Here is a 25333-nt window from a genome sequence, read left to right as displayed (position 1 = left end):
GTAGGGATAGACAAATAGATCAATATCTCATAGAACAAAGATCTTATAGAAGATCCACCATGTATAAAAAAATCAATATATGACAGATGGGGTATTGTAGATCAGTGGAACAATGCTACATTAGTCAATAAATTGTGCACTTGCAACTGATTATCCTTACTGATGGGGGAGAAAACTAAAATTTCTCAGACCACAGATAGATTCAAAACAACTGAATTCTACATCGATAAGGGCATTACATAAAAAGTGAGATTTTAAAAGTTCTAGAAAAAAATACAGGCTAATATTTGAGGATTTCAGAACAAGGAGAATTTCCCAAATAATATAGAACATTTATACTACTAAAGAGAAACAAAACGATAAACCGACTACGTTTCAATTTCAACTTAAAAAAAAGACAGACACTAAAGAAAAGAAACAAGCCACATACTCGGCTACCTACTTGACAGATGCTAATAACCAGAATATGTAAAGATTCTCTGACATTCAATTAAAAATACACACACAATTCAATAAAGAATAAGCCAAAGAAACAAGCAAATCACAGATGAGGAAAACCCAAAAGCTAACAAGATTGATAAAATACTATCACATTCAATGTTACTGAAGGCAGACAAATGAAGAACACAGTGGGCTATCATTTTACAATATATCTGAAAAAGAAAATTCAGAGTAAAAGGAGCAAGAATATAAAGGAATAAGAACACTGATTTACTACAGATGAATGTAAAAATGGTATAACACTTTGGAGAACAATTTGGAAAAATCAACTACAGTTGAAGAAACCACATAATACTCTCTTACATTATTTAACAATATGAGTTATTATCACCCAGAAAATGAACCTGTAGAAGAAACTTCTGCATACGTGCAAAAAGAAAAGGAAAGCATTTCAGAAAATGAATTATAGCATTGTTTGAAATATATACAAAAAACCAAAAACCTCATATATAATATAAATAACCAGAAATATTTAAATGTTGTTGGGCCATATAGTAATAGAATTCTGCCCTGTACTACAAATGAACATATCTACAAAACAGAAACAGAGTTACTGATGTAGATACAAACTTATGCTTATCAGAGGGTAGGAGGTGAATAAACTGGAAGATTGTGACTGACACAAACATACTACTATATATATAAAATATGTAACTAATAAGGACCTACTGTGTAGCACAGGGAACTCTACTCACGACTCTGTAATGGCCTTTATATGAACAGAATCTAAAAAAGAGTAAAAAATGTATAAGAGATTCACTTTGCTGCACACCTGAAATGAACACAACATTAACTACACCCAAGAAAGTTTTTTAAAAATAATAAATATGAATTTTTCTTTCCTTAAAAAAATTCTGCCCTGCAGTTAAAATAAACATACAGCTACATGTGCCACTTTAGATAAATCTCATAAACGTTGGGACTAAAAAACATGGCAAAAAAGCATGTACAGTAAGCTATCATTTCTATAAAATTTCATAAACAACCAAAATGAATCCTTATAAACTTTATGAATGCATACATAAACATAAATTAAAGCAAGTGAAGGATATTTGCATACTGTCTGGTGATACATTTTGGGTTAGTAAGAGGTTTGGAAGAGGACAGGTGACTACAGGAGGCTTCTATTGATTTATAGATATTTATTTCTCCTAAAAATATGAAGCAAATAGGCAAAACACTGAGCCTTAAAACAGTCTGATGAATACATGGGTGTTTACCATACTACTTACTCTCTATAGCTTTTTTGTATGCTCAAACACTTGCAACAAAAATTGCAGGTTGGTACCCAATTAAGTGTTATATTGGATACATCAGACCAGAATGTGAAGAAGCTCCCTTACCCCATTCCCATGAGGGAAGGCAGAACAAAAGATGTGGGATGTTGAGCTGTGTACCCCACTACATGAGGAATCTTAAAAGGCAAATCTATTAAAGCAATTTTCCTGATTGTTGAGGAGGCTCAGACTAAGGAAAATCACATCCATTTTCAATGAATTAGTAAACAAACTCTGACTTTCTGTTTTCACCATGTAACAGAGAAATGCAACCATTGAGTTGCTTCAGTAAAATTTTCCAGGGTTGAAAGCTCACCATTTAAGTGCACTCACAATTTAAGTGCAAATAAATCAGAAAGAGATGTGTCAGGCAGCAAATACTTCTACGTAGGACTTGTTATTTTGAGTTAAGATTTTAACTTCGAATTTAAAACTCATCTGTTTTGTGCCCTTCACCCTCTCTCCATCAGAGGGCCAACATGATAATTGGGAGATTCTGGACTGGAGAAGAACCCACCAGAGGGAAAGAGTGCTGCATATTCCAGATTGGGAGAGGTTTCTTTCTATCAGGAACCATCCAATTTCCCACTCCCACTCCAGAGACCTGAATTTAAATTCAGGGCAAAGAAAAACTAAGAGAAAAAAAAGAGAGCAAACATATATAAATTTATGAGCACCTAAGTCCACGGTTATAAGAACATGTGCCCAGAGGAAACTATTTTGAACTGCCTTTCTTAAAAGATAATCAAAAGCTGTGTTAAATATAGATGCTGTTTTAAATGTACATGATTCTTTACCAGTAGTAAGAGTGTGAGTACATTTACTGGGTTGGTCAAAATGTTCATTTTCTGTAACATGTTTCGGGAAAACCTGGATGAACATTTTGGCCAACTCAATAAATTTTTTTTTTTTTGCTTCACATAACCTTGTATGGAGTGATATATTAGTGAGCACCAAATTTTGTAATTAAAAATGAATTCTTCATTACTCATTTCTACATATATTGCTTGAAATATTTTATGAGGCACCTGTGTTGAGCACTGGGTATGGGGAAGGAGAACTCCATGTCAAAGGACAAAAGAAATAAGAGGCACAAATGGTACTGAACCCAAAGAACTGAATTTGGTCTTTATCAGATAAAAAATGAACAAAGTCTGTGCCTGTTCATAAAATACTGACAATTGTGTTATAGACTCCTCAAATATGGAGATGGTTGAAACTTTGGTCTGTGAAGAATACATAAAGCTGTTTTTATTGTTCAGTTGCTAATTCATGTCCAACTCTTTGTGACCCTATGGCCAGCAGCACATCAGGTTTCCTGTCCTTTCACTGTCTCCTAGAGATTGCTCCAACTCACGTCCTTAAGTTGGTGATGCCATTCAACCATTTCATCCTCTGTTGCCCCTTCTCCTTTTGCCCTCAATCTTTCCCATAATCAGGTTCTTTTCCAATCAGTTGGCATTTTGCATCAGAAGGCCAAAGTATTAGGGCTTCAGCTTCAGCATCATCCCACCCAATTATTATTCATGGTTGATTTCCTTTATGATTGACTGGTTTGATTTCCTTGCTGTCCAAGGGACTATCAATAGTCTTCTCCAGCACTACAGTTAGAAAGCATTAATTCTTCGATGCTCCACCTTCTTTACGTCCAACTCTCATATCCGTACACGACTACTGGAAAAACCATAGCTTTGACTATATGGACCTTTGTCAGCAAATGATGTCTCTGCTTTTTTATTTTTTTATTAAAAAATTTTTTTTCCATTTATTTTTATTAGTTGGAGGCTAATTACTTTACAATATTGTAGTGGTTTTTGCCATACATTGACATGAATCCGCCATGGATTTACATGTGTTCCCCATCCCGTTCCCCGCTCCCACCTCCCTCTCCACCTGATCCCTCTGGGTCCTCCCAGTGCAGCAGCCCCGAGCACTTGTCTCATGCATCCAACCTGGGCTGGTGATCTGTTTCACCCTAGATAATATACACGCTTCGATGCTGTTCTCTCTAAACATCCCACCCTCACCTTCTCCCACAGAGTCCAAAAGTCTGTTCTGTATATCTCTGTCTCTTTTTCTGTTTTGCATATAGGGTTATCGTTACCATCTTTCTAAATTCCGTATATATGTGTTAGTATGCTGTAATGTTCTTTATCTTTCTGGCTTACTTCACTCTGTATAATGGGCTCCAGTTTCATCTATCTCATTAGAACTGATTCAAATGAATTCTTTTTAATGGCTGAGTAATATTCCATGGTGTATATGTACCACAGCTTCCTTATCCATTCATCTACTGATGGGCATCTAGGTTGCTTCCATGTCCTGGCTATTATAAACAGTGCTGCGATGAACATTGGGGTACACGTGTCTCTTTCAGATCTGGTTTCCTTGGTGTGTGTGCCCAGGAGCGGGATTGCTGGGTCATATGGCAGTTCTATTTCCAGTTTTTTAAGAAATCTCCACACTGTTTTCCATAGTGGCTGTCCTAGTTTGCATTCCCACCAACAGTGTAAGAGGGTTCCCTTTTCTCCACACCCTCTCCAGCATTTATTGCTTGTAGACCTTTGGATAGCAGCCATCCTGACTGGCGTGAGATGGTACCTCATTGTGGTTTTGATTTGCATTTCTCTGATAATGAGTGATGTTGAGCATCTTTTCATGTGTTTGTTAGCCATCTGTATGCCTTCTTTGGAGAAATGTCTGTTTAGTTCTTTGGCCCATTTTTTGACTGGGTCATTTATTTTTCTGGAATTGAGCTGCAGGAGTTGCTTGTATATTTTTGAGATTAATCCTTTTTTAATACACTATGTTTGTTATAGCTTTCTCATCCAAAGAGCAAGCGTCTTTTAATTTAGTGGCTATAGTCACAATCTGTAGTGATTCCGGAGCCCAAGAAAATTAAATCTGTCACTGTTTCCAATGTTTCCCCATCTATTTGCCATGATGTTATGGGAACCATGATCTTAGGTTTTTTTAACACTGAGTTTTAAGCCAGCTTTTTCACTTTCCTCTTTCACCCTCATCAAGAGGCTCTTTAGTTCCTCTTTGCTTTCTGTTTATTAGAGTAGGATCATCTGATTATCTGAGGTTGATGGTATTTCTCCCAAGCTTGATTCCAGCTTGTGAGTCTTGCATTCTGCACAAAAATCAAACAAGCAGGGTGACAGTATACAGCCTTGATGTACTCCTTTCCCAATGTGGAACCAGTTCATTGTTCCATGTCTGGTTCTAACTGTTGCTTGACCTGCATACAGGTTTCTTAAGAGGCAAGTAAGGTGGTCTGGTATTCTCATCTCTTTTAGAATTTTCCATAGTTTGTTGTTACCTACACAGTCAAAGGCTTTAAGCATAGTTAATATAGCAGAAGTAGACATTTTTTGGAATTTTCTTGCTTTTCTATGATCTAGCAGATGATTGCAATTTGATCTCTGGTTCCTCTGCCTTCTCTAAATCCAGCTTGTACATCTGGAAGTTCTTAGTTCATGTACTATTGAAGCAAAGCCTAGCTTGAAAGAGTTTGAGCATTACTTTGCTAGCAGTATGAAGTAAGTCCAGGTGCAAGGTAGTTTGAACATTCTTTGGCATTGTCTTTCCTTGGGATTGGAATGAAAACTGAACTTTTAAAGTTCTGTGGCTATTGCTGAGTTTTCCAAATTTACTGGCACATTGAGTGTAGCACATTAACAGCATCATCTTTTAGGATATGAAGTAGCTCAACTGGAATTCCATCACATCTGCTAGCTTTATTCATAGTGATGCTTCCTAAGGCCCACTTGACGTCATACTCCAGATGTCTGGCTCTAGGTGAGTGACCACACCATCACAGTTATCTGGGTCATTAAGAACTTTTGGGTATAGTTCTGTGTATTCTTGCTACCTCTCTTAATCTCTTCTGTTTCTGTTAGGTCCTTGCCATGTCTGTCCTTTATTGTGCTCATCTTTGCATGAAATGTTTCCTTGGTGTCTCCAATTTTCTTGAAGAGAGCTCTAGTCTTTCCCAGTCTATCGTTTCCCTCTACTTTTTGCATTGTTCACTTAAGAAGGCTTTCTTATTTCTCCTTGCTATTCTCTAAGAGTTATTTTTAAAGAAAATGTTATTTTTAAATCATGCCATGAGTCCTAAAATTGCAATGATATGTAGGTTTCAATAGGTAAAAGAGCCTACAGAAAAGTAAGTTTATTACTGAAGAAGCCTCTAATTCTTTGAGCCTGTTAATCAGTGTTGATTATATGGAACTTTGTATAGTTATTTAATATATATAAGGTTTATAATCATTTGCCTAAGGATAGAGATTTAAAATGGAAGTGGCAAGTTATAAATATACTTTCAAAGTCCATATATTTAGTATACTTTTAAGTGCTCAAATGAATTAAAAAAGAAACAATATCATGAGTCTATATGCAGGGAAGGAATGGAGATGCAGATGAAGAGAATGAACTTGTAGACACAGCAGGTAGCCTTTACCTTCCCCAGGGGATCTTCCCAACCCAGGGATTGAACCCAGGTCTCCAGCATTGGAGGTGGATTCTTTACCAGCTGAGCCACAAGGGAAGCCCAGGAAAAGGAGAGGGCAGGACAGAGAAAGTGGCGTTGACATATATACTCTATTGTGTGTAAAACAGATAACTAGTGGGAAGCTGCTATGTAACATGTGGAGCCCAGCCTAGTGTCTTGTGATGGCCTGGAGGGGTGGGAAAGGAGAGAGAGACAGGTAGGAAGGACCAGGGAGGACAGCTCAATAGGGAGGATGTGTGTGTGTGTGTGTGGACCCCAGGGAGGACAGCTCAATAGGGAGGGGATATATGTGTGTGTGTGCACACGCGCGCCTGTGTGTGCCTGAATTATGACTCATTCTCACTGTTTTACTGCAGAAACCAGCATATTTACCCTCCAGTTAAAAAAAAAAAAAAAGACCAAAATCAGACTTCCCTGGTGGCTCAGACAGTAAAGAGTCTGCCTACAATGTGGGAGATCCGGGTTTGATCCCTGGGTTGGGAAGATCCCCTAGAGAAGGAAATGGCAACCTACTCTAGTACTCTTGCCGGGAAAATCCCATGGATGGAGGAGCCTGGTAGGCTACAGTCCAAGGGGCCCCAAAGAGTCGGACATGACTGAGCGACTTCACTTTCACTTTCAAAACCCCAATACTGGTGAGCATTTCATGGCTCCAACATTGTTGATCTAAAACTCTTTAGCATTTTAATCTTAAAGCAAATAGCAAAAACTGGCACTTTAGAAACTTAGATTTGTGACTTAATCTGCTAGATATTTTGTCTTCATTTTCTCAACAAAGACTGAACTTATGTGTGAAAAAACAGGATAATAGGCAGCAGCAGATCATTCTTTGTCTATTAGTTGTTTAAACATGTTTACTAAATGTTTCTGGGAGATAAATTTTAAGATTTTGAATGATTAGGATCTGTGAAGTGCCTGACTGCCTGAGTTCTTTCAGAAAACCACTGTAGACTAAAATATTGGTTCAGGAAATTTGAATTAAAGGAATATTTTCTATTGCATTGATTCAGGAAATATACTGAGGTCATTTTTTTCTCTTTCATTTAATAATTTAGTTACATACGTGGGTACTTTCAGAAATATGAGCATCAAGAAATCTACATCATTGATCAGTATGTTTTAAATGCATAAGTTCAGAGAATAAAGTAGAGGAGATTTGAAAAATCAACACAGAGTCCATGCCACGGAGTGCTGTTAACATGTCAAACCATGAAAAGTCTGAAAAACTTATGATAGGAAAAATGACCAAATTTAGAAAAAACAGTAGACAGTTAAACTGTGAACAGTAGCTTTGTACTTTGGAGTGGTAAAAAATACAGTCTAAAAATTTTATAGTCAATCAATTGTCATTCACATTTTGAATCAACTGGAAGACAATTTTGAGTCATAAAGACTGTGTATATACTTATGTATACAGAATGTAGAAAGAAAGACATATCAGGAAGAGATTAAATCAATTCCTGTGTCTACCTGGAATTCATTATAAAAATGGAGAAACTAAATTACATAAACACAAAAACACATTTCATCCATCTATTTATGCACACACACTCACACACACATATACACATATAATATTCCTTAGGAAAGAATTAACTTCATACTGTGGCAAATTAGCCAAATTCAATCTCTTCAATGAATAAATTTTTAAAAATTAACATTCATGAACACAATTTTAAAAATTAAAAAAAATCCAAAACTCCAGTGATACAGAATTGATATTATTATAATATTTCACATCAGGCATAAAAATCAGAGTAGTGTTTCAATGAATCTACTGCTCTGAAATTTTTTGATCATCTATTCCAGGTTGAGGCTCAGTTCTCTAAGGATATCACGTATGAATGAAACATAATTGTAGATAAAAAAATATATAGAGGCATCCCAGGTGGTGCTGGTAGTAAAGAATTTGCCTGCCAATGCAGAAGATGCACAAGATGCAGGTTCAATCCCTGGATTGGAAAGATTCCTTGGAGACAGAAATGCCAACCCACTCTAGTATTCTTGCCTGGGAAGTCTCAAGAACAGAGGAGGCTGGTGGGCTGCAGTCCATGGGGTCATAAAGAATCAGACAGGACCGAGCACCTGCACATATAATAAAGTCAGAAAATATACTGGTCTCAACAAAGTAAGGTTTAGATACTAACTTGGACTTATAGCCTTCTAGTCAGTTCATTTGTAGACTTAAAAAAAAACAATGAATCTTTATCATTTTAGCCTGGTAGCATAGAACACAGGTTTAGCTTTATGGATAGGAGAAAGTAAATGATTTATCCTATGTCAGAAGTGAAAGTGTTAGTCACTCAGTCATGTCAGACTCTTTGTGACCCCATAGACTATAGCCCACCAGGCTCCTCTGTCCATGGGATTCTCCAGCTAAGAATACTGGAGTGGGTAGCCATTCCCTTCTCCAAGGGATCTTCCCCACCCAGGGACTGAAGCCAGCTCTCCTGCATTGCAGGCAGATTCTTTACCATCTGAGCCACCAGGGAAGCCCTTCACATGTCAAAATCATTCCTCAAAATATTTAATGTTTCAAATACAGGATCTGTTTTGACAGTTAAGATATTAGGTTGGCCAGAAAGTTCATTTGTTTTCCCGTAACATTTAATGGAAAAACAAACTTTTTGGCCAATCCATGAATCTAATAGAAATGCTACCAAGAACTGTATTAAAGATTTATGTTTTATGAGAAAATAAAGTAAATTTGGAAGTCATAAGTAGCAAATTATGGCTATGAGTTATGCAAACACTGAACTCTAGTCAGAGGATTTATACTTAGAAAGGCCTGGCTTGGAACCTTGGCAAAACTTTGGGAGAATTAACAAATAATACAATTAATAAAAGTAAAATCTTAAGTGACAGGGGATCTTCCGGACCCAGGGATCAAACCTGGGTCTCTTGCCTTGCAGGCAGATTCTTTTCTGAGCCACTAGGGAATCCCACAGAGAAGGCAATGGCACCCCACTCCAGTCCTCTTGCCTGGAAAATCCCTTGGGCAGAAGAGCCTGGTAGGCTGCAGTCCATGGGGTCGTGAAGAGTCAGACACGACTGAGCGACTTCCCTTTCACTTTTCACTTTCATGCATTGGAGAAGGAAATGGCAACCCACTTCAATGTTCTTGCCTGGAGAATCCCAGGGACGGGGGAGCCTGGTGGGCTGCCGTCTATGGGGTCGCACAGAGTTGGACACGACTGAAGTGACTTAGAAGCAGCAGCAGCAGGGAATCCCAAGTCATATGCACATAGCTTTTAATGAGTTCCCACTTAAACCAATGAAACAAACTGCAAAACACTCAGTTCCAAAAAAAGATGAGGACTTTAATGGCAGTCTCTGAGTTGTAAAATCACAAATGTAATTTTAGGTTCATTTCAGTTTTCTTTCTTGAATGAGTTTGCATTACATCTATTTTTAATTTAGGTGCATGAATTTAAAAATACACACATAAGCTACCAAATACAAAGAGAATCACTTCATCACAGAGTGCTTCATTGAAACTGTACTTAAAAAATCATCCTGATTTGTAGCAGTTGGTGATTTTCATGTTGTAAAGATAGAGAAGGTTATGAAATTTTATTTTTAAATTATTCAAGTATTTTTGTCAAACTATATTAGGCAAAGTTACTAAGTTGCAAATTTTATTCTAAAAGAAAAACAGCACATTCATTTATTTCTGAAGTATGCTATCTGAAAGTAAACATATAATGCCCATACTTACAAATGGGCCTCAATCTTTGTATCTTACCTAGACTGTAATACCAAGAGAGTAGTATTAGGCATGATAGGATTATAGTCATTGAAAATTCATACAGATCCAGTGTTTGTTCACAATGGTTATGTTTTGATTCATATAGTCTTCTCTTTCATTTAGCTAGCCCTCCCAGTTTTTCCTGTTGTATGAATATAATTAGAATATTTTTTAATAATATGCTTTCAGCTATATATTTGGCAATATCCTGGTAAACTAGCTTTCTAAAAGTCAACAAGCAACTAAATGAACAAAAAGGTCTGATTTATAGCATTTTTGTCTATTTTCATGTTTAAATAATCTTACCATGGCCTATTTAAGCTATCAGAATGATGACACTCAAAGTGAAGCTAGGAAGAGATGTGCAAAGCTTCTCACAGTGAGTTAGTCAAGCTGGTTTCAGCAGAACACTGTGATAAATAAATACTGACTCAAGTCTGTCAAAATATCCAGGGACTTTTTGGTAGGTTCCAATATATTTAAGACCATGGCAGTGAATAATTTTAACATGATTAAGCTTTAAACAATAGCACGCAACATTCAACTATGAAGTGACAGCAAAACACTTCCTAAATAAGCATCTAATTTAGGATAAAAACAAAAAATGATTTACAATAAAATTTGCTTTTTGATAAAAATATTCATGACAAATAATATCACTGAAATCTTGTAAGCTATCTCTATGTTGGCTTTTTGAAAATGTAAATGACCACATCATCTTGAGAAGCAAGGTAACATTTTACTGAAATTGAATGGCACGCTATATTCTTGTAAAGTTCATTATTTTAATACTTATGATGTAATAAGTTGAATAGAATAGTACCTATCATAGGATTTGACAATTATTTTTTCTCTAAAGGATCAGAGAGAATATATTTAGGCTTTGCAAATCATATAGCTTGTTGTGAATGCAGTACTGTTTGTGCAGTGGGAAATACTCATGTTCAACATGTAAATTAACAATCCTGGCCATGTTCCAATAAAACGATTCTTACAGAAACAAGCAGCAGATGGATTTGGCCTGTGGGTCATCCACAGTTTGTTGACCTGACTTTAGCAGCTATCAAATCATCTGATGTTTTTATGGCACTGATTTCAATATGATTTTTCTTGGTGTTTATGAATCACTAGTTCCTTTAATCGAAGTACTTTTTAAAAGTATAATATTGCCCCAGTCAGTAAAAAAATCTTGACTAATTACTGTTTCTTAAACAAGATGCTCCCTCAGCAATGCAAATGCCAAAAGGACAATGCAATTGAAAATAAAATGAATACAATGGTGGACATATCTTCCTTTACTATACCACAACGTCACCTTTAACCACAAGGAGAGGTTTTCCTAGATAGTAAAAGAAGAGAAAATTTTCAGATCAAATTAAGAAATGTTTAATATGAGCACATTCATTTTAATTTAATCTGAAATCCTTATTCTTACCTTCCACAAGTTTCCCTGTCTGTTCGGCACTTCCCCCAGGAAGAATCTTGGCAATATAGGCTCCAATTTCTCCGCTATGTCCAGGGATTTCTTTACCACCCACAATTCTAATTCCTAATCCATTACCTGCATTAAAAAGTTAGCAAATTATTAGCAATAAGTTAAGAAAGGACAACAGTTATCACATGTGATAAGGTGCAAGAAAAATGGGTTCTGATATGTAGAAGTTAACCCCAAATGAATGCTGGAACTGGACACTGATAACAAAAGAACAATATTACAATTTCATAGTAGTTGATAGGGAAGAGAATTATCTGAGATCTTGGTAGGATCTATAATGATTAATCTGACATTAACAAATCATTTTTATTTTTTATTTCAGCCATATTTAATAATATAATAAAGTTTTGTCCATTTTGATCATATATGTTGCAAGAATTTTATATGAAGATGTTCCCAGTATAAATAATTTCAGCGCGAAAATTTCATTTATGAAATTGACGAGCACTTAACTTACAAAAAGGAAGTAATGGCTATCATAAATTGAGAAGACATAAATGACTACAACTGATAAAGTGAAAACATGATCATAACTTATGAATTATTATTCACATTTCAGCCTTAATTCATAAACTAACTAACATTTTTTGTGCATTAATATGGCACTTAATACAGGGATAATAAAAGCATTCTTTACTGATGAGCAACTTGGTAAACTGTTCCTTATTCCACAGAGCAGATTTTTCTATAATTAGCCATGCAGGTGAAAGATGAAGAATGATCACTATGAGAAATCTACACACTATACTTGATCTTAGCCAAAGGCCGAGAAGTGATGATTATTATGAGAGATCTAATTGAATCACATAAACTGTTGACATTTTAAGTATATTTTTTAAAAGAGTAAGCTAAAAAACAGCTAGTGTATACAGCTCCATATATATTTTTGTTACAAATGCCAAGAAGATTTTAAAATGAAAGCACTAAATGAAAGCAGAATTCTCGTCTACTGAAGACACAATTAATTAAACATTTCATTCAGTGATTGAAGTACCATTTCCAACTCTTTCAAAATCTCTAAAATTAAAAGCCAGGTCTCTTCCAAATCCTGTTCCTTTCCTACTTCACTCCTCAAAAATAATCCCTCTAGTTAGCATCAACACAATTCAAACACTCAACAAGCAGTAGCTGAATTATGGACTGCTTCTTCATTTATCTAGTAGGGGTGTACTTTGGTAAAATACTGGTTATTTTCAGGTGACATGATACTTCCAAATGAATTTACTCTTTCCTTTTCTTCCTTCCTCCTTCCTCCCTTTCATCCTTCCTTCCTTGTTTCCCTCCTCCATTCTCCCTCTTTTCCTCTAGTATCCCCACTCCCTACTCTCATCCCGAGACCTGCTTTTACACCAGAGCAAGTGTTCTGAAGATTTAGCCTCCAAACAAAAACAAAACAAATTAACTGCATGTTTTTACAAAGGGTGGCCAAGGGTCGCCAAGGGTCAGAGTTAAATAAGATACTAGCTCTCTGTGGCCCCACTTGTGGAGCTTTTCTGTCACAAGTTTCTTAGCTCAGTGTTCCTGTTCTTAGAGATTAATTGATGATCCAAACTGAACATAACTGGATCAGTGAAGGCTAGGATTTACTATATGACATAGAGCATGTATTATATATGACTTTCAGTCTCAACTAAAGTTGATTTCTTAGATATTAGCATTTAAAGATTCACCAGGACTGATTCTACAATAAGACATTAGATAGATATTAATAAAGAGTAGAAGATGAAGAAAAGTTATTAGCCACTATTTATGCAATTATTTTATATATATGTGTATATATATAGTGTTGAGCCATTTTAGAAATTACAAAATGAGAATTTAAAAATAGCTGGTCATATTTAAAGGATTTTCCCATGGGATTTGTCCAGAAAAAATAAAAATAGATTCTTAATTTAAGATTTGACTTTATTTTTCATGGTTGAATCACTCACAAGTTGCAATTCATCACTTATTAAATATTTCATAGAACAGATACATATACTGAATTTCTAATGTGGTCAATATATCCATATCAATTTTAAGACATGGTCAATCTGGGATCCCAAAAGATGATTGATGAGATTTCTTTAGTGTAAAGGCATATTTTCAAGACCAAGTTTTATATCAACATTTATGCTAGATGATAGCAGAGCAAAGTAGGGTATAGTAAAGTGCTCATGGCACAAGTAACACTTCTAGAGTTTCTCCTACTTTGCATTTTTAAATCATCTCTATGACTTTTCATGTTAGGCATTGTCCATCCCATTTTAGGACAAAGCAGCTGAGACTACGGGAGGTTAGAAACTTGGCTAGGTTGGCTAGCAAGTAAAACAACCAAGATTAGAGCGCACTTTTCTTCCTGAGTCCCACATTCTTGTTCTTTGCTCATCACTCTAATTGTCAAAAAAATATTCTAGAAGATAATTTTAGAAAATATTCTAGAAGTCTTTTCTCTTTTAATTGAATCTCATTTCTTATTATCCATTTTTCAAGACAAAATCAAATACTATATATATATATATATATATCTAAATATATCCTTATATTTAATATTAACATCACCAAATTACCCTCCTTAACCTGTAGGTTAAACATCTTGAATGTCTTTACCCTTTCCTTACAGAATCAATCATTAATTCCTTTAATTTTAATTTATTAAGAAAAACAGAAAAATGTGTTCATCCATCCCCAGTAAAAAGCACAGCCTATAATGTCACTTAATGGCAGGAACACATTTCTACAAGCAATATTTATCTTGACAGATGTCAGAAAAAGTGATGATGTGAATGAGGAGCTAGTACCAACAGTAAATACTGTTTAGCAACTGACGAATGGTGGATATAGATGATTAAATATCTACAAACATAATAAAATTAATTACACTTATGCTTATGAAGAACTTTTGATGTAACAGGAAAATGTTTTTGTTAGGTAATTTATCCCTATATACAAAATACGTATGTAAACTACTTTAGAATATACTCCTAACATTTACTGGGTGTGTACCTGGGTATAGAGAAGAAAGGAAAGAAAGAGAGTATAAATTGTCAGATTATGACAGTTTTCATTTTTATCTTATAGTTTGCACTACTACCATAATTTACTGAGGATCTATCTATCTATTCATCCATCCAGCCAGCCAGCTATCTATATATACACGACACATACATACTCATTTCACATACACATACAAAGAAGAGAGTTGAAAATGATACATATATTTAGAAGACTAGATGGGAGGTTTGCTTTTTAGATTTCTAAAGAGGAAAGAGATATGAAAATCTTCATGAGAAAATGGTGAAAGATATATTCTCTGTCTCCCATTAATAAATTCTTTGAACAAATGAAGATATGCAGGACAAAAATTGTATGTGTATATACACGTACCCATGGTTTGTGACTTATTTTAACTTTTAGTAGACAATTTCATGTATTCAATGTTTGCTGTGGATTAGCTCTACTTCTTCAAATATCTTGCAAATTCTTGGAAGTAGAATTGTTACACAGGCTTTTTGCATGTCTGCCTCATATCTAGGTTGAGGTTCAGTTTTCATTCAACATGAACTATTTACTTTTACAGTGGGAAAGTGAAAAGATTTGCTTATTTTAATTCTACTTTCTGTAATCCTATATTATTTGGAAAAATTTTCAAGCAAATTTAACAGTTATAAAAGTTAGCTAAATTTTTGTTCCAGTATTTTTACTGACTATGGAATATATTCCATGGAACATGGGGGCATTTTTCTAAACTAATCTGCTGATTATAATATGATATCTTCAAGAAATACTAAACAAGATACTTATAGAACTATTATTACCATCTAGAAGGTTCCATCTAGAGTTTGAATGTAACTATCTATCTAAATAACCTCTACTTTAAATTTGTGGGTTTTCATTGTAAACACTCATTAGTAAGAAAGAAAAAGAAGAATGGTATCTGTATTTGGTGGAATTGGTTATACTTTCAAAATATTTTAGAAGCAAAGGAAAAATATGCAAGTGTACAGTGAACAACTGTACATGAACATGTAACTATGTTCATATCTTTCAAACTTATCTGAGATTTTAATTTTCATTCTTAGGATTTTACATGCATAATTTCTTTGGTTGCATATTGGTACAATATAATGACCCTAACACTAACCTATGTAAATAAGGTTATTGTCACAAATGTAACCATTTCCATTAAAAAATTATTGAAATATAAACCAGAGTGAGTATGAGGGTTTATTTTCTGAGTACGTATACATATGTATGCATGCATGTAAACTCTTTATCCTCTTTCAAATATGAAAACATAATTAATTCAATATCTCTTCATATTGCCAGGATTTGAGAGTTCCATTGGTGAAGAGAAGAAAGTGCAAAGTCTGATCAGATACTGTTTGCTTTAAAAGCTGTTCTTAAATACTTCTGCTCATCTTTCTAAAATTTTAGGCCAATAAAAATCTTTCCAATGAGTTTTAGAGGGGAAGAGATGAAGGGATTTTATAATAGGCTTAGGGTAGAATCCTTGCATTACTGTCACAACTAGTCACTGATGTTCTTCAGGAACAAAGCAGGGATGTCTCCTCTCACTACTCTGCTCAGTATTGTACCACAAGTTTCAGAAAGTGCAATAAGGACAAGAAATTTATACAAACTTATTCCTATTGGAATGGAAGAAGTAAAACTGTCTTTATTTGTAGACAACATAATCTTGCTTGTAGAAAACCCTAAGGATTCCACCAAAAAACCTATTAGAACTAAAAACACTAGTAAGACTATAAACTAAAAGGTTAGTGTACAAAAATCAAATGCATTTTTATAAAATGGCAGTGAATAATCCCAAATTGAAATTAAGAAAGCAATTCCATTCTTGGATACCTGTGTATGTATGACCGAGTCCTTTTGCTGTCCACCTGAAACTATCACTACATTGTTAATTGGCTATACTACAATATAAAATAAAAAGCTTAAAAAAAGGCAAAAAAAATCATTGAATCTTACACTCAGCATGAGTGAAACTCATAAGATGGAAATTATATCTAATAAAGCTGTTAAAAAAATTCCACTCTCAATTCTTCTGAGAAGAACAGAATAATTAGGATGACATTAAACAAAGAAATTCTAGTTTTGCACTGGAAACTATAAAACTGTACTGAAAAATTAAAGGATAGCTCAGTAAAGGAAGAGATATTACACATACATGAATTAGAAGATTCAATGTTGGTAAGATAGCAATTATTTTCAAATTGATCTTTAGTTTCAATGTGACCCCTATCATAATCCCAGTAAGTAGATACTAAAAAATATGGAAATTAAAAGAATCTAGAGTAGCCAAAACAATGAAAAAAAAAGTTGGAGAAATTACATTATTAGATATCAAAACTTGATATGAAGCTACAGAGTAAGCAAAACAGTGTAACAGTTAGGCATATAATCAAACAGAACAGAATTGAGATTCCAGAAATAAATTCTTGTATTAATGGTAGCTTGATTTTTGATAAAGATACCAAGGCAATTCAATGGGAGATTTGTTTCTTTAACAAAAGGTCCTTGTACAATTAAATATTCATTAGTGGTTCAATAAAATGAACTTGGATGCCAGCATCATACCATACACACAAATAGGTACAAAATAGGTAACTGACCTGAATGTTTAAAGTATATAAACATAAGAGAAATTTTCTGGTATAAAACCTCTCGAAGAAAACCTTTTTGACCTCAGAATAGTTCTTAATACACTATTAGCAGCATGGTTCACAAACTAAAAATAATAGTAAATTGAATTCTATTAAAATGTAAAGTTTTTCTTTAAAATACACCTTTAAGAAATAAAAAGACAAGACAAAAACTAGAAGGAAATAGATGCACTCCATGTAACTTATAAGAGACCCATTCAAAATATATAAAGAACTTTACAACTCTATATAAAGACAAAGAACTCAAAGGAATAATGGGAAAAAATTCTTAATAAATATTTTACCAAAGAATATGTATGCATTGACTTTAACCACCTAAAAATATGCTCATAGTTCAGTTGGTAAAGAATCCGCCTGCAATGAAGGAGAACCTGGTTTGATTCCTGGGTTGGGAAGCTCCCCTGGAGAAGGGAAAGGCTGCCTGCCCACTCCAGTATTCTGGTTGGAGAATTCCCTGGACTATTGGACACAACTGAGCAACTGTCACTTTCACTCTCATCATAGGTCATTAGGAAAATTCAAGTTAAAACAACACACTATCATCCACACTCTCTCCAAAAGACAGACATTACGAAGTGCTGGCAAACTCATGCAGAAAGTAGAATCCTTAGACATTGCTGGTAAGAATGGAATATGGTAACTTAATTTTGGAAAACCTATCTGGCAACTTTTAAACAGTTAAAAAGAAACTCACCATGTAACTGAGCAACTCCATTTCTAGGACATCATACAAAAATATCGTATGTCCAAAGTAAAACTTGTGTGCAAATTTTAAGTGAAACCACGAAAAATCCAATGGATAGATAAGTATAGAGAATTCAAACAATGAAGTACTTCTTAACAATAAATAGAACAAACATCTGATACACGCTACAGCATAGATAAACCTAAAAAGTACTGGTAATTGAAAGGAGTCAGACATCAAAACTGAAACCATATAATTTAATTTACATGAAGAACCCAAAAAGGGTAGTCTCAGAGACAGAAAGTAAACTTCCTGCCTGTGGCTGGGAGAGGAATGCTGGAAGTGGCAATTGCTATCAGACTCAAGGGAACTTTTTGTAGTGTTTGAAATGTTCCAAAACAAGATTGTCATGTAGTCACACAACTCCACAAATTCATAAAAGTCATTTATAACATGCACATTTATGATATGTTACATCACAATAAAGTTGTTAAAATAATAATTTTAAAAGGGCTATTCACCTTTGGTATACCTACCAATTCAGATCTAGTGAGATCTGTTACATTTTTCTCTTGTTTCTAAAAGTTAATGAAGATGGTGGAATAAAGAGGTACAGAAAATGAGCCACTATATCCAGCGAAGACACTGCTATCTTTTGAAACTAACCATTCTTAATGCTCTTCACTATTACACTTTCTAATCCATCGTTCTAACCTTGCAGTGGAGCTAGTCCAGTATGGAACTTTAACATAAGCAAATATCTTTTTTAAATCCAGAAGAATTTCTCTGACTTGTTTTGAACAGCTGTTTCTGAAGATGTTAAGATGGAGCTCTAAATAAAAAAGAAAGATACTCACTTCCTGAGTATTACATTTTATCTTTTTTTCTGATAATTTCTAAGAGAAAATAACATTCTTTTGATTGTACACTAAGGATAAGATTTTGCGTCAGGTTCACTTGCAATTGGGCTTTATGTGAGATATAGAGAGCTGATTTTATTTTAAGGATGAGTGTACTCATTCTCAAAATTTAAATAAGTGATAGAACTGAACTCCAATTCAGGACTTTCTGATTCTAAAACTCATGCCCTATTTTCTCCATTTCACTGCTTTGTGTTGGGTGACTAAAGGTTTTCAGAACCATTGTACAGTTGTTGACCAGCACCTATAAGTATATTTTTGAAGCTTCCAGTCAAAATTAAATGATCTATTTGCTTAAACTTATTGACCACTTAACAGAAGACAGTATGCATGTATTTCTCTCTGCAAACATCATAAAATAGTATAAATAATGGTACACATGTGTATGTGTGCACACACCTATACATATATACAGATGTCTACGAACAATAAAGTTTTATAAATTCCCTGACTTTGTCTCAGTTGTTCCTTAAGTTTTACTATAGCAATTATTCACATTTCAGATTCTCCTATTAAAGTGTGAATAACCTGTAGATCAAAGTCTTTGCTGGATTCATTCTAGCAACCCAGCAATGTAAATCACACTATAGGTGTTCTATGAATAAGTATTAATGAATAAAAATTTAAAATGTATTCAATATAAGCTTAAAAGCAGTTATAAAATATAATTTATTTGAATAAGTTTTTGTATAGGAAGAAAAAAAAGGTTAGAATTTTTTTCACTTACTCTATAAAGATTCTTAGAGAAGTATTTCACAAACATTTTGGTTTCAAGGAGCCATTTATATTTTTAACATTATTGAGGACCTCAAAGAGCTTTCATTTATGTGGGTTATAATTTTGTGTATTTTCTATACTATAGATTAAAACTGATAATTTATTTATTAATGAATTTAAAGTATTAATAAACTCATTCCATGTTAACATAAGTCATTTTTTAAAAAATCTATTTTAAAAACAAAACATTTATGAGAAAGGTGGCATTGTTTTACATTACAGCAAAAATATTTGATATTGAATTAAATAGAAGACAGCTGAATTCTCTTATCTGCTCTATATACAATCTGTTGAGATGTCATACATCATGTAATCTCTGAAAAACTCTACTGTATATTCACAGAAAAATGAGAGTGCAAAAGGTAAATGTTACCTTCAGCATTGCTATGAAAATAATTTTGACCTTGAAAACCCTCAGAAACAATCTTGAGAACCATGAGGGTTCTTGGCTTAACACTCTGACAGCCATACAGTAGAAAGAATTGAAAAAAAAATATTTTCTATTTCTGTCTGCTATTAATATTATGAAATTATTTTGCTTTCAATAAGTATCAATAGAAATATATTTTTTTCTGTGAAGTCCATGTTTCATATAATTCTTATAAAATAATTTAAGGCTAGACACAGAATGGTCTATTAAAATATTATAAAAGATATATTTTAATTCTCCTTTCAATGAGCTTCTATAATGAAAATCAAAGTTTGCTAATGACATTTTCCCCTTTGTTTGAGAGAGCAGAAATATTACATGTTACTCTTTTCTCCTTCCTTGATTATATCCTCATCTTGTTTTACAAAGGCAGTTAAATTATTAGCTTAGATAGTCTTTTCCCTATTGATGAAGCCACTGGGCACTGCTGTCTTTCTCTAAACATGACAGACAAACAGGAATTTAATTGTTAGGTAGTTAGAACAGGAAAAAGGAGTCCTGATTGCTGGTGGCTAAAAGACAAGGAAAGGAAAAGTCTGCAAAAATAGAACAAAGGAAGGTCTGAAGACCAGAGTGAGGACCCCAGGTAAAACAAACATCGCTCCTGGCTAGTCCAATTTGCATAGGTCAGACCCGGGAGAGGAGGAAAAAACAAGTAAAAAGAGGAGCCAAAATTGAGCCAGGGGACTGTCTTCTCTTGAGTCTTTTGGGTTGCCATGCCCTCACACCTCGAGGATGTGTTTTCCTTTACTTTATAAATAAAACAGCTGTAACATGGAGCTGTAACACTGATCCTTCTGAGGGCTGTTGGGGGAGTTTGTAATTTCCTCAGTTCTGTCTTGTCACAACAAAAATTTGAAGTGACAGATGGACCAGTGTTATAGCCCTTGGATGGACCAGTGTTACAGCTCAGTTTTATTTAGAAAGTAAAGTAAATACATCCTCGAGGCATGAGGGTATGCCGACCCAAAAGACACGAAAAGAAGAGAGGCCTCCAGCCCAATTTTGTCTCCTCTTTTTATATGTTTTTTTCTCTTCCCCCTGGGCCTGCCCTATGTAAATTGGGCTAGCCAGGAGTGCTGTTTGTTTTACCTGAGGTCCTCACTCTGGTCCTTGAATCTTCCTTTGTTCTATTTTCACGAGCTTTTCCTTTCCTTGTCTTTTAGCCACCACCATTCTGGACTCCTTTTTCCTGTTCTAACTACTTAATATAACTATTTTCTATTATCCAAAGTTTCATACATATAAAAAAGTAGTGACAAGGTTGTAATAAAACCCAGTGTAGTTAATCTTTCAGCTTCAAATTAATCAAATTATGTCAATTCTGTTCCATCTATTTCTTCACCACTTTCTGCACATCTAATTGTGAAGCAAGCTCTACACAAGACATTGCTTCATCTGTAAATATTTGAGTATGCATCTCTAAAAGATATACTCAATTTTTTCATGAAAATATTAACATAAAAATGACATGATAGCTAGAAAACCAGTAAAATCTTAGGATCATCAAATATTTAGTCACTCAAACTAAGCTTTTGGTAGACCAGCAAATAACAGAGATTAGCTAGGAGTGTAAATGCTCTATGCCAGGGTTTGTCTGCCACTAATTTCAAACTGCTAGATACTATTTGGAAAAAATTGCCATTCCTTACTCTAGTCTTGCATATAAATTTTTGTGTGTGTGAAACTGTTAGTGGCTCAGTCATGTCAGACTCTGCGACCCCACGTACTATAGCCCACCAGGAACCTCTGTCCATTGAATTCTCTAGGCAAGAATACTGGAGTGGGTAGCAATTCCCTTCTTCAGGGCATCTTCCTGACCTGGGGATTGAACCTGGGTCTCCTGCATTTTAGGCAGATTCTTTAACCATGTGAGCTACCAGGGCAGCCCATATACATGTACTTAAATACCTTTGAGGTACTTAAGACTTATTTGAAGACAATACAAATTGTTTTAAAATATTTAGTTTAGAATGAGATCAGGCTACTATGGTATACAAAGAAAATACATTCAGTAGTAATGCAGGATAAATATAACAAGTATTTTTATTATTATTTTAGACAAATATTAAAATAAGAAGGAACATGCATAGAGATAATATATTACTAGTATATAATTCAAAACTATAATCCTCTTTTCTCATTTTGCAAAATCTATATATAGAGGAAACAAATTTTCAGACTAGAATAATTATAACAAATCAATAGTTCTGATTTCTATTATTCTTATATTTTAAAATAAAAATTATAATTTTTTCCTAATTGCAGTAAAAGAAAACAAACTTCTTCCCTAATCATAGCAAAAGAAAACATTAAAATAAGTTGCAAAAGAAAAATGATAACGTTGAAGGGATAATTACTTTGACACAGTATATTAATACAAATAGAAAACATATTGATATAGAGTCCTGGTGATTTAGTAAAAATGGTTTGAAGATTTTTGCTGAAAAAAATAATTTTGGCATTGCTAGAAAGTATTATGTTGTTTTGCTTTATGAGCTGGAGGGAACTGAAATAGTTTGCAGCAAGTAATTATTTCTACAAAGAGTCCCTGGATTTTAAGACTCACCCCTGGAATGTTCATCAGTGCTTAAAATACAGTTTGCATGTAATAAAACTATGAAAGTTTGAAATATCTATCTCTGGCAGAAGAAAAATTATCCTATCTTAAAAGGAAAACATTACATTCCTAATCAATTCATTCTCTATGAAAATAAAAGGAAAAAAATTGCTCAAATCAAAACCTGTTCCAAAACCGTAGGGTCTAAAATCTGCAAAGAACAACAGCAAGTACACTGAAGAAATACCACTTTTTGTCCTCTGTTGTATCAGTCCTTAAAGAAAAATAAACATCTAACATATATGCTATGTTAAATATACCACTGACATATATTTATATGTACTGATCAATAGTTTCTGTTGATATACATTAACTACTTAACACAGAAAATGTACTTGAGTGAGAATACAGGTAATATTAATACTTTGAAAATTTATTAACTTTGATAAAATTTATACTTCTACCTCACAGATATAAAAAAGAGAAATTTTAATAATCTAAATGCAATCTGAGATTTGTATTAGATCCTCAGAAAAAAAATTAGTGGGTCAGTGGGGAAACTCAAAATTTGGATAAGGTTTGTAGATATTTTAATACCATCATATTAATGCTGATTTCTGGTTTTGATCACTTTTTGTGGTTAGATGCTAACATTAGTGAAACTGGGTAAAGAGTGGGCAAAAGAACTGATCATTCTATTTTCTGAGGATCCAAAGTTTTTTCAAAATAACAAGTTTAAATTTTCTGTCATATGGTTAATTTAAAGAACACAAACAAACAAAACTGAGCAAAACTGATAATGTTCAAATTTATAAGGTATAGGGGAATTTATTCCTTAGTAAAATTTAAGTTAGTTTCTGTGTAAGAATGTTTTATGGTCCTATGACCATATTACTCAACAGTGCAATAATTATGTAGCATTTACTATTATGCACATCAAAAATGAAGATATAGAATGATCTAAATATAAACCATTTAGTAATGTATCATATTAATAATTACAGCATTATTTTTTTATATTTAAATACATAGCCTGATTATTTTTTGAAATTTTCCAATAGTTTTTGACAGAAAAATGCATTTTCTTAAATTTAATGTCACCTAAACAAATTCAAATACATATCTCAACCTGACATTAAAGTAAAAAGAACTAGATTATTTGATTTCTTTTACCTGAAACCGTGTGATCCTTAGAGTCTCTTGTTATTTTTATCCTTGCATGTGGAAAGATGTAGTGCACAGTTTTCCCATCCATCTGTATAATCTAAGACATACATATGATATGGTGAAAAATCAATGTTAAAGACATTTAAAGGGCAATATATATAATTATCTTTTTTCAAACTACAGTGATTCAACCAATGAAAACTGATGATTCTCAAATGATGACACTTTTAAGCACTGAATACTACATAATGATACTATTGTTTTCTGAGTTTATTATAGTCTTCACATTTACAATCAGTTTCTCTTGCAAACTGATTTGTTGGGTTTGGAAAATCAATAAGCACATGTTAACATATAAGGATATCTATTACTATGGTAATACACAGAGACTGTATATGGAAAATTGACCTCTGCTGATTTTGTTCTTGGACAGCTTAGAAATAGAGAGGCACTTTTAATTTTCAGCCATCAAGCTTAAAGGGAGAAAAGACAAAGATCCTCCAACTCTACATCTCTATCAGGAATGCACATGTTATGTTATGTTGGTATCATTGTAGAATTTTGCTTCTGCTGAACACATTTGTCAGAAGTTTTAGGCTACTCCTGACGCCGAGACTAATTCTGCATAAATAAATAAAATCTTTGCTCATTTTAATATTTTCTGAAGCCTTCTTTGTATGCAAAGGCATTATTTCTCATTTAATTCTGACACCCCTTCAATTAGAAGAAACAACATTCAACGCCTTTGTTACAAGTCCGTGATTTCAATTCTCGTTACTGAGACTTGAATATGAGAATACTGTAGACTGTGTTATCACTGTTTCCATCTGAAAAAATGAGATTTCTGAAATGAAATTAGCAAATGCAAACTTCTGCTGTGTATTTTATGGAATTTGGCTTTCAAAAGAGATTTGTGAAATAATGAAAGACAGAAATACAAAAATTTTTATAAAACTATATTAATAGGATTTTAATAGTATGAAATCTTGTATCCATCACTTCTGGAGAATTTTTGACTGGAATTAGATAAAACAAGGTTTAGTAAAGAGACATTTAATACTACCCACTTCAGAATGTGTTTAGGTAGTGTTTGGGGTTACTAAGATAAAATATTAACTAGAATTTACAATTAAAAGGGTGTTCTTTTTGTGAAGAAAAATTCCCTGGAATATTCATGTTATTTTAATATGCCTCTGAAAATTCATCTTTAAAATGGCTAGAATTCTGGATTTTAAAAGAAAAATGCACTGAAAAAAGCAAACAATGCCAGCCTTAAGGTTTTATTCTCTTTAGGAAAGAATAAGCTTAATCAGGCCTCTGATGAACAAAATATTCTCCCCAGACAACAGCATAATCCTGTCAAGTCCAAAAATCTTATATGAATTCTGCAAAGTAAAACTAAAGTATCATTTGCATGATTATAAAAATATCATGGTCCATATAATCAATCTAGATAATTCATACTATTAATAACAATAGCTTTGTAAACCATTGTGAATCTTGTATATGTTCATGACAAAAGAGTGTGCATTTTCCTTTTTTCTTCCTTACTCTCCCCTCTTCTGTCTCACTCTCTTTTACTTTTCTCACTCTC

The 25333-nt window shown here is 33.7% G+C and overlaps 1 protein-coding gene across 1 annotated transcript in view; it reads right to left on the bottom strand.

Annotated features, from left to right (window-relative positions):
• The window catches only part of PCLO (piccolo presynaptic cytomatrix protein), a 363189-nt gene that overhangs the window by 98192 nt on the left and 239664 nt on the right, over positions 1-25333 (bottom strand). The window contains exons 10-11 of the mRNA XM_065938464.1: positions 23746-23836; positions 11478-11603 (exon numbers count right to left, since the gene is read on the bottom strand). Coding sequence (XP_065794536.1) covers positions 11478-11603; positions 23746-23836 — 217 coding nt within the window. The remainder of the gene's footprint in view (positions 1-11477; positions 11604-23745; positions 23837-25333) is intronic.

The sequence above is a fragment of the Muntiacus reevesi genome, chromosome 6 (genome assembly GCF_963930625.1).
Source record: "Muntiacus reevesi chromosome 6, mMunRee1.1, whole genome shotgun sequence".
Taxonomy (NCBI): domain Eukaryota; kingdom Metazoa; phylum Chordata; class Mammalia; order Artiodactyla; family Cervidae; genus Muntiacus; species Muntiacus reevesi.
This window is presented reverse-complemented; position numbering and strand designations above follow the sequence as displayed.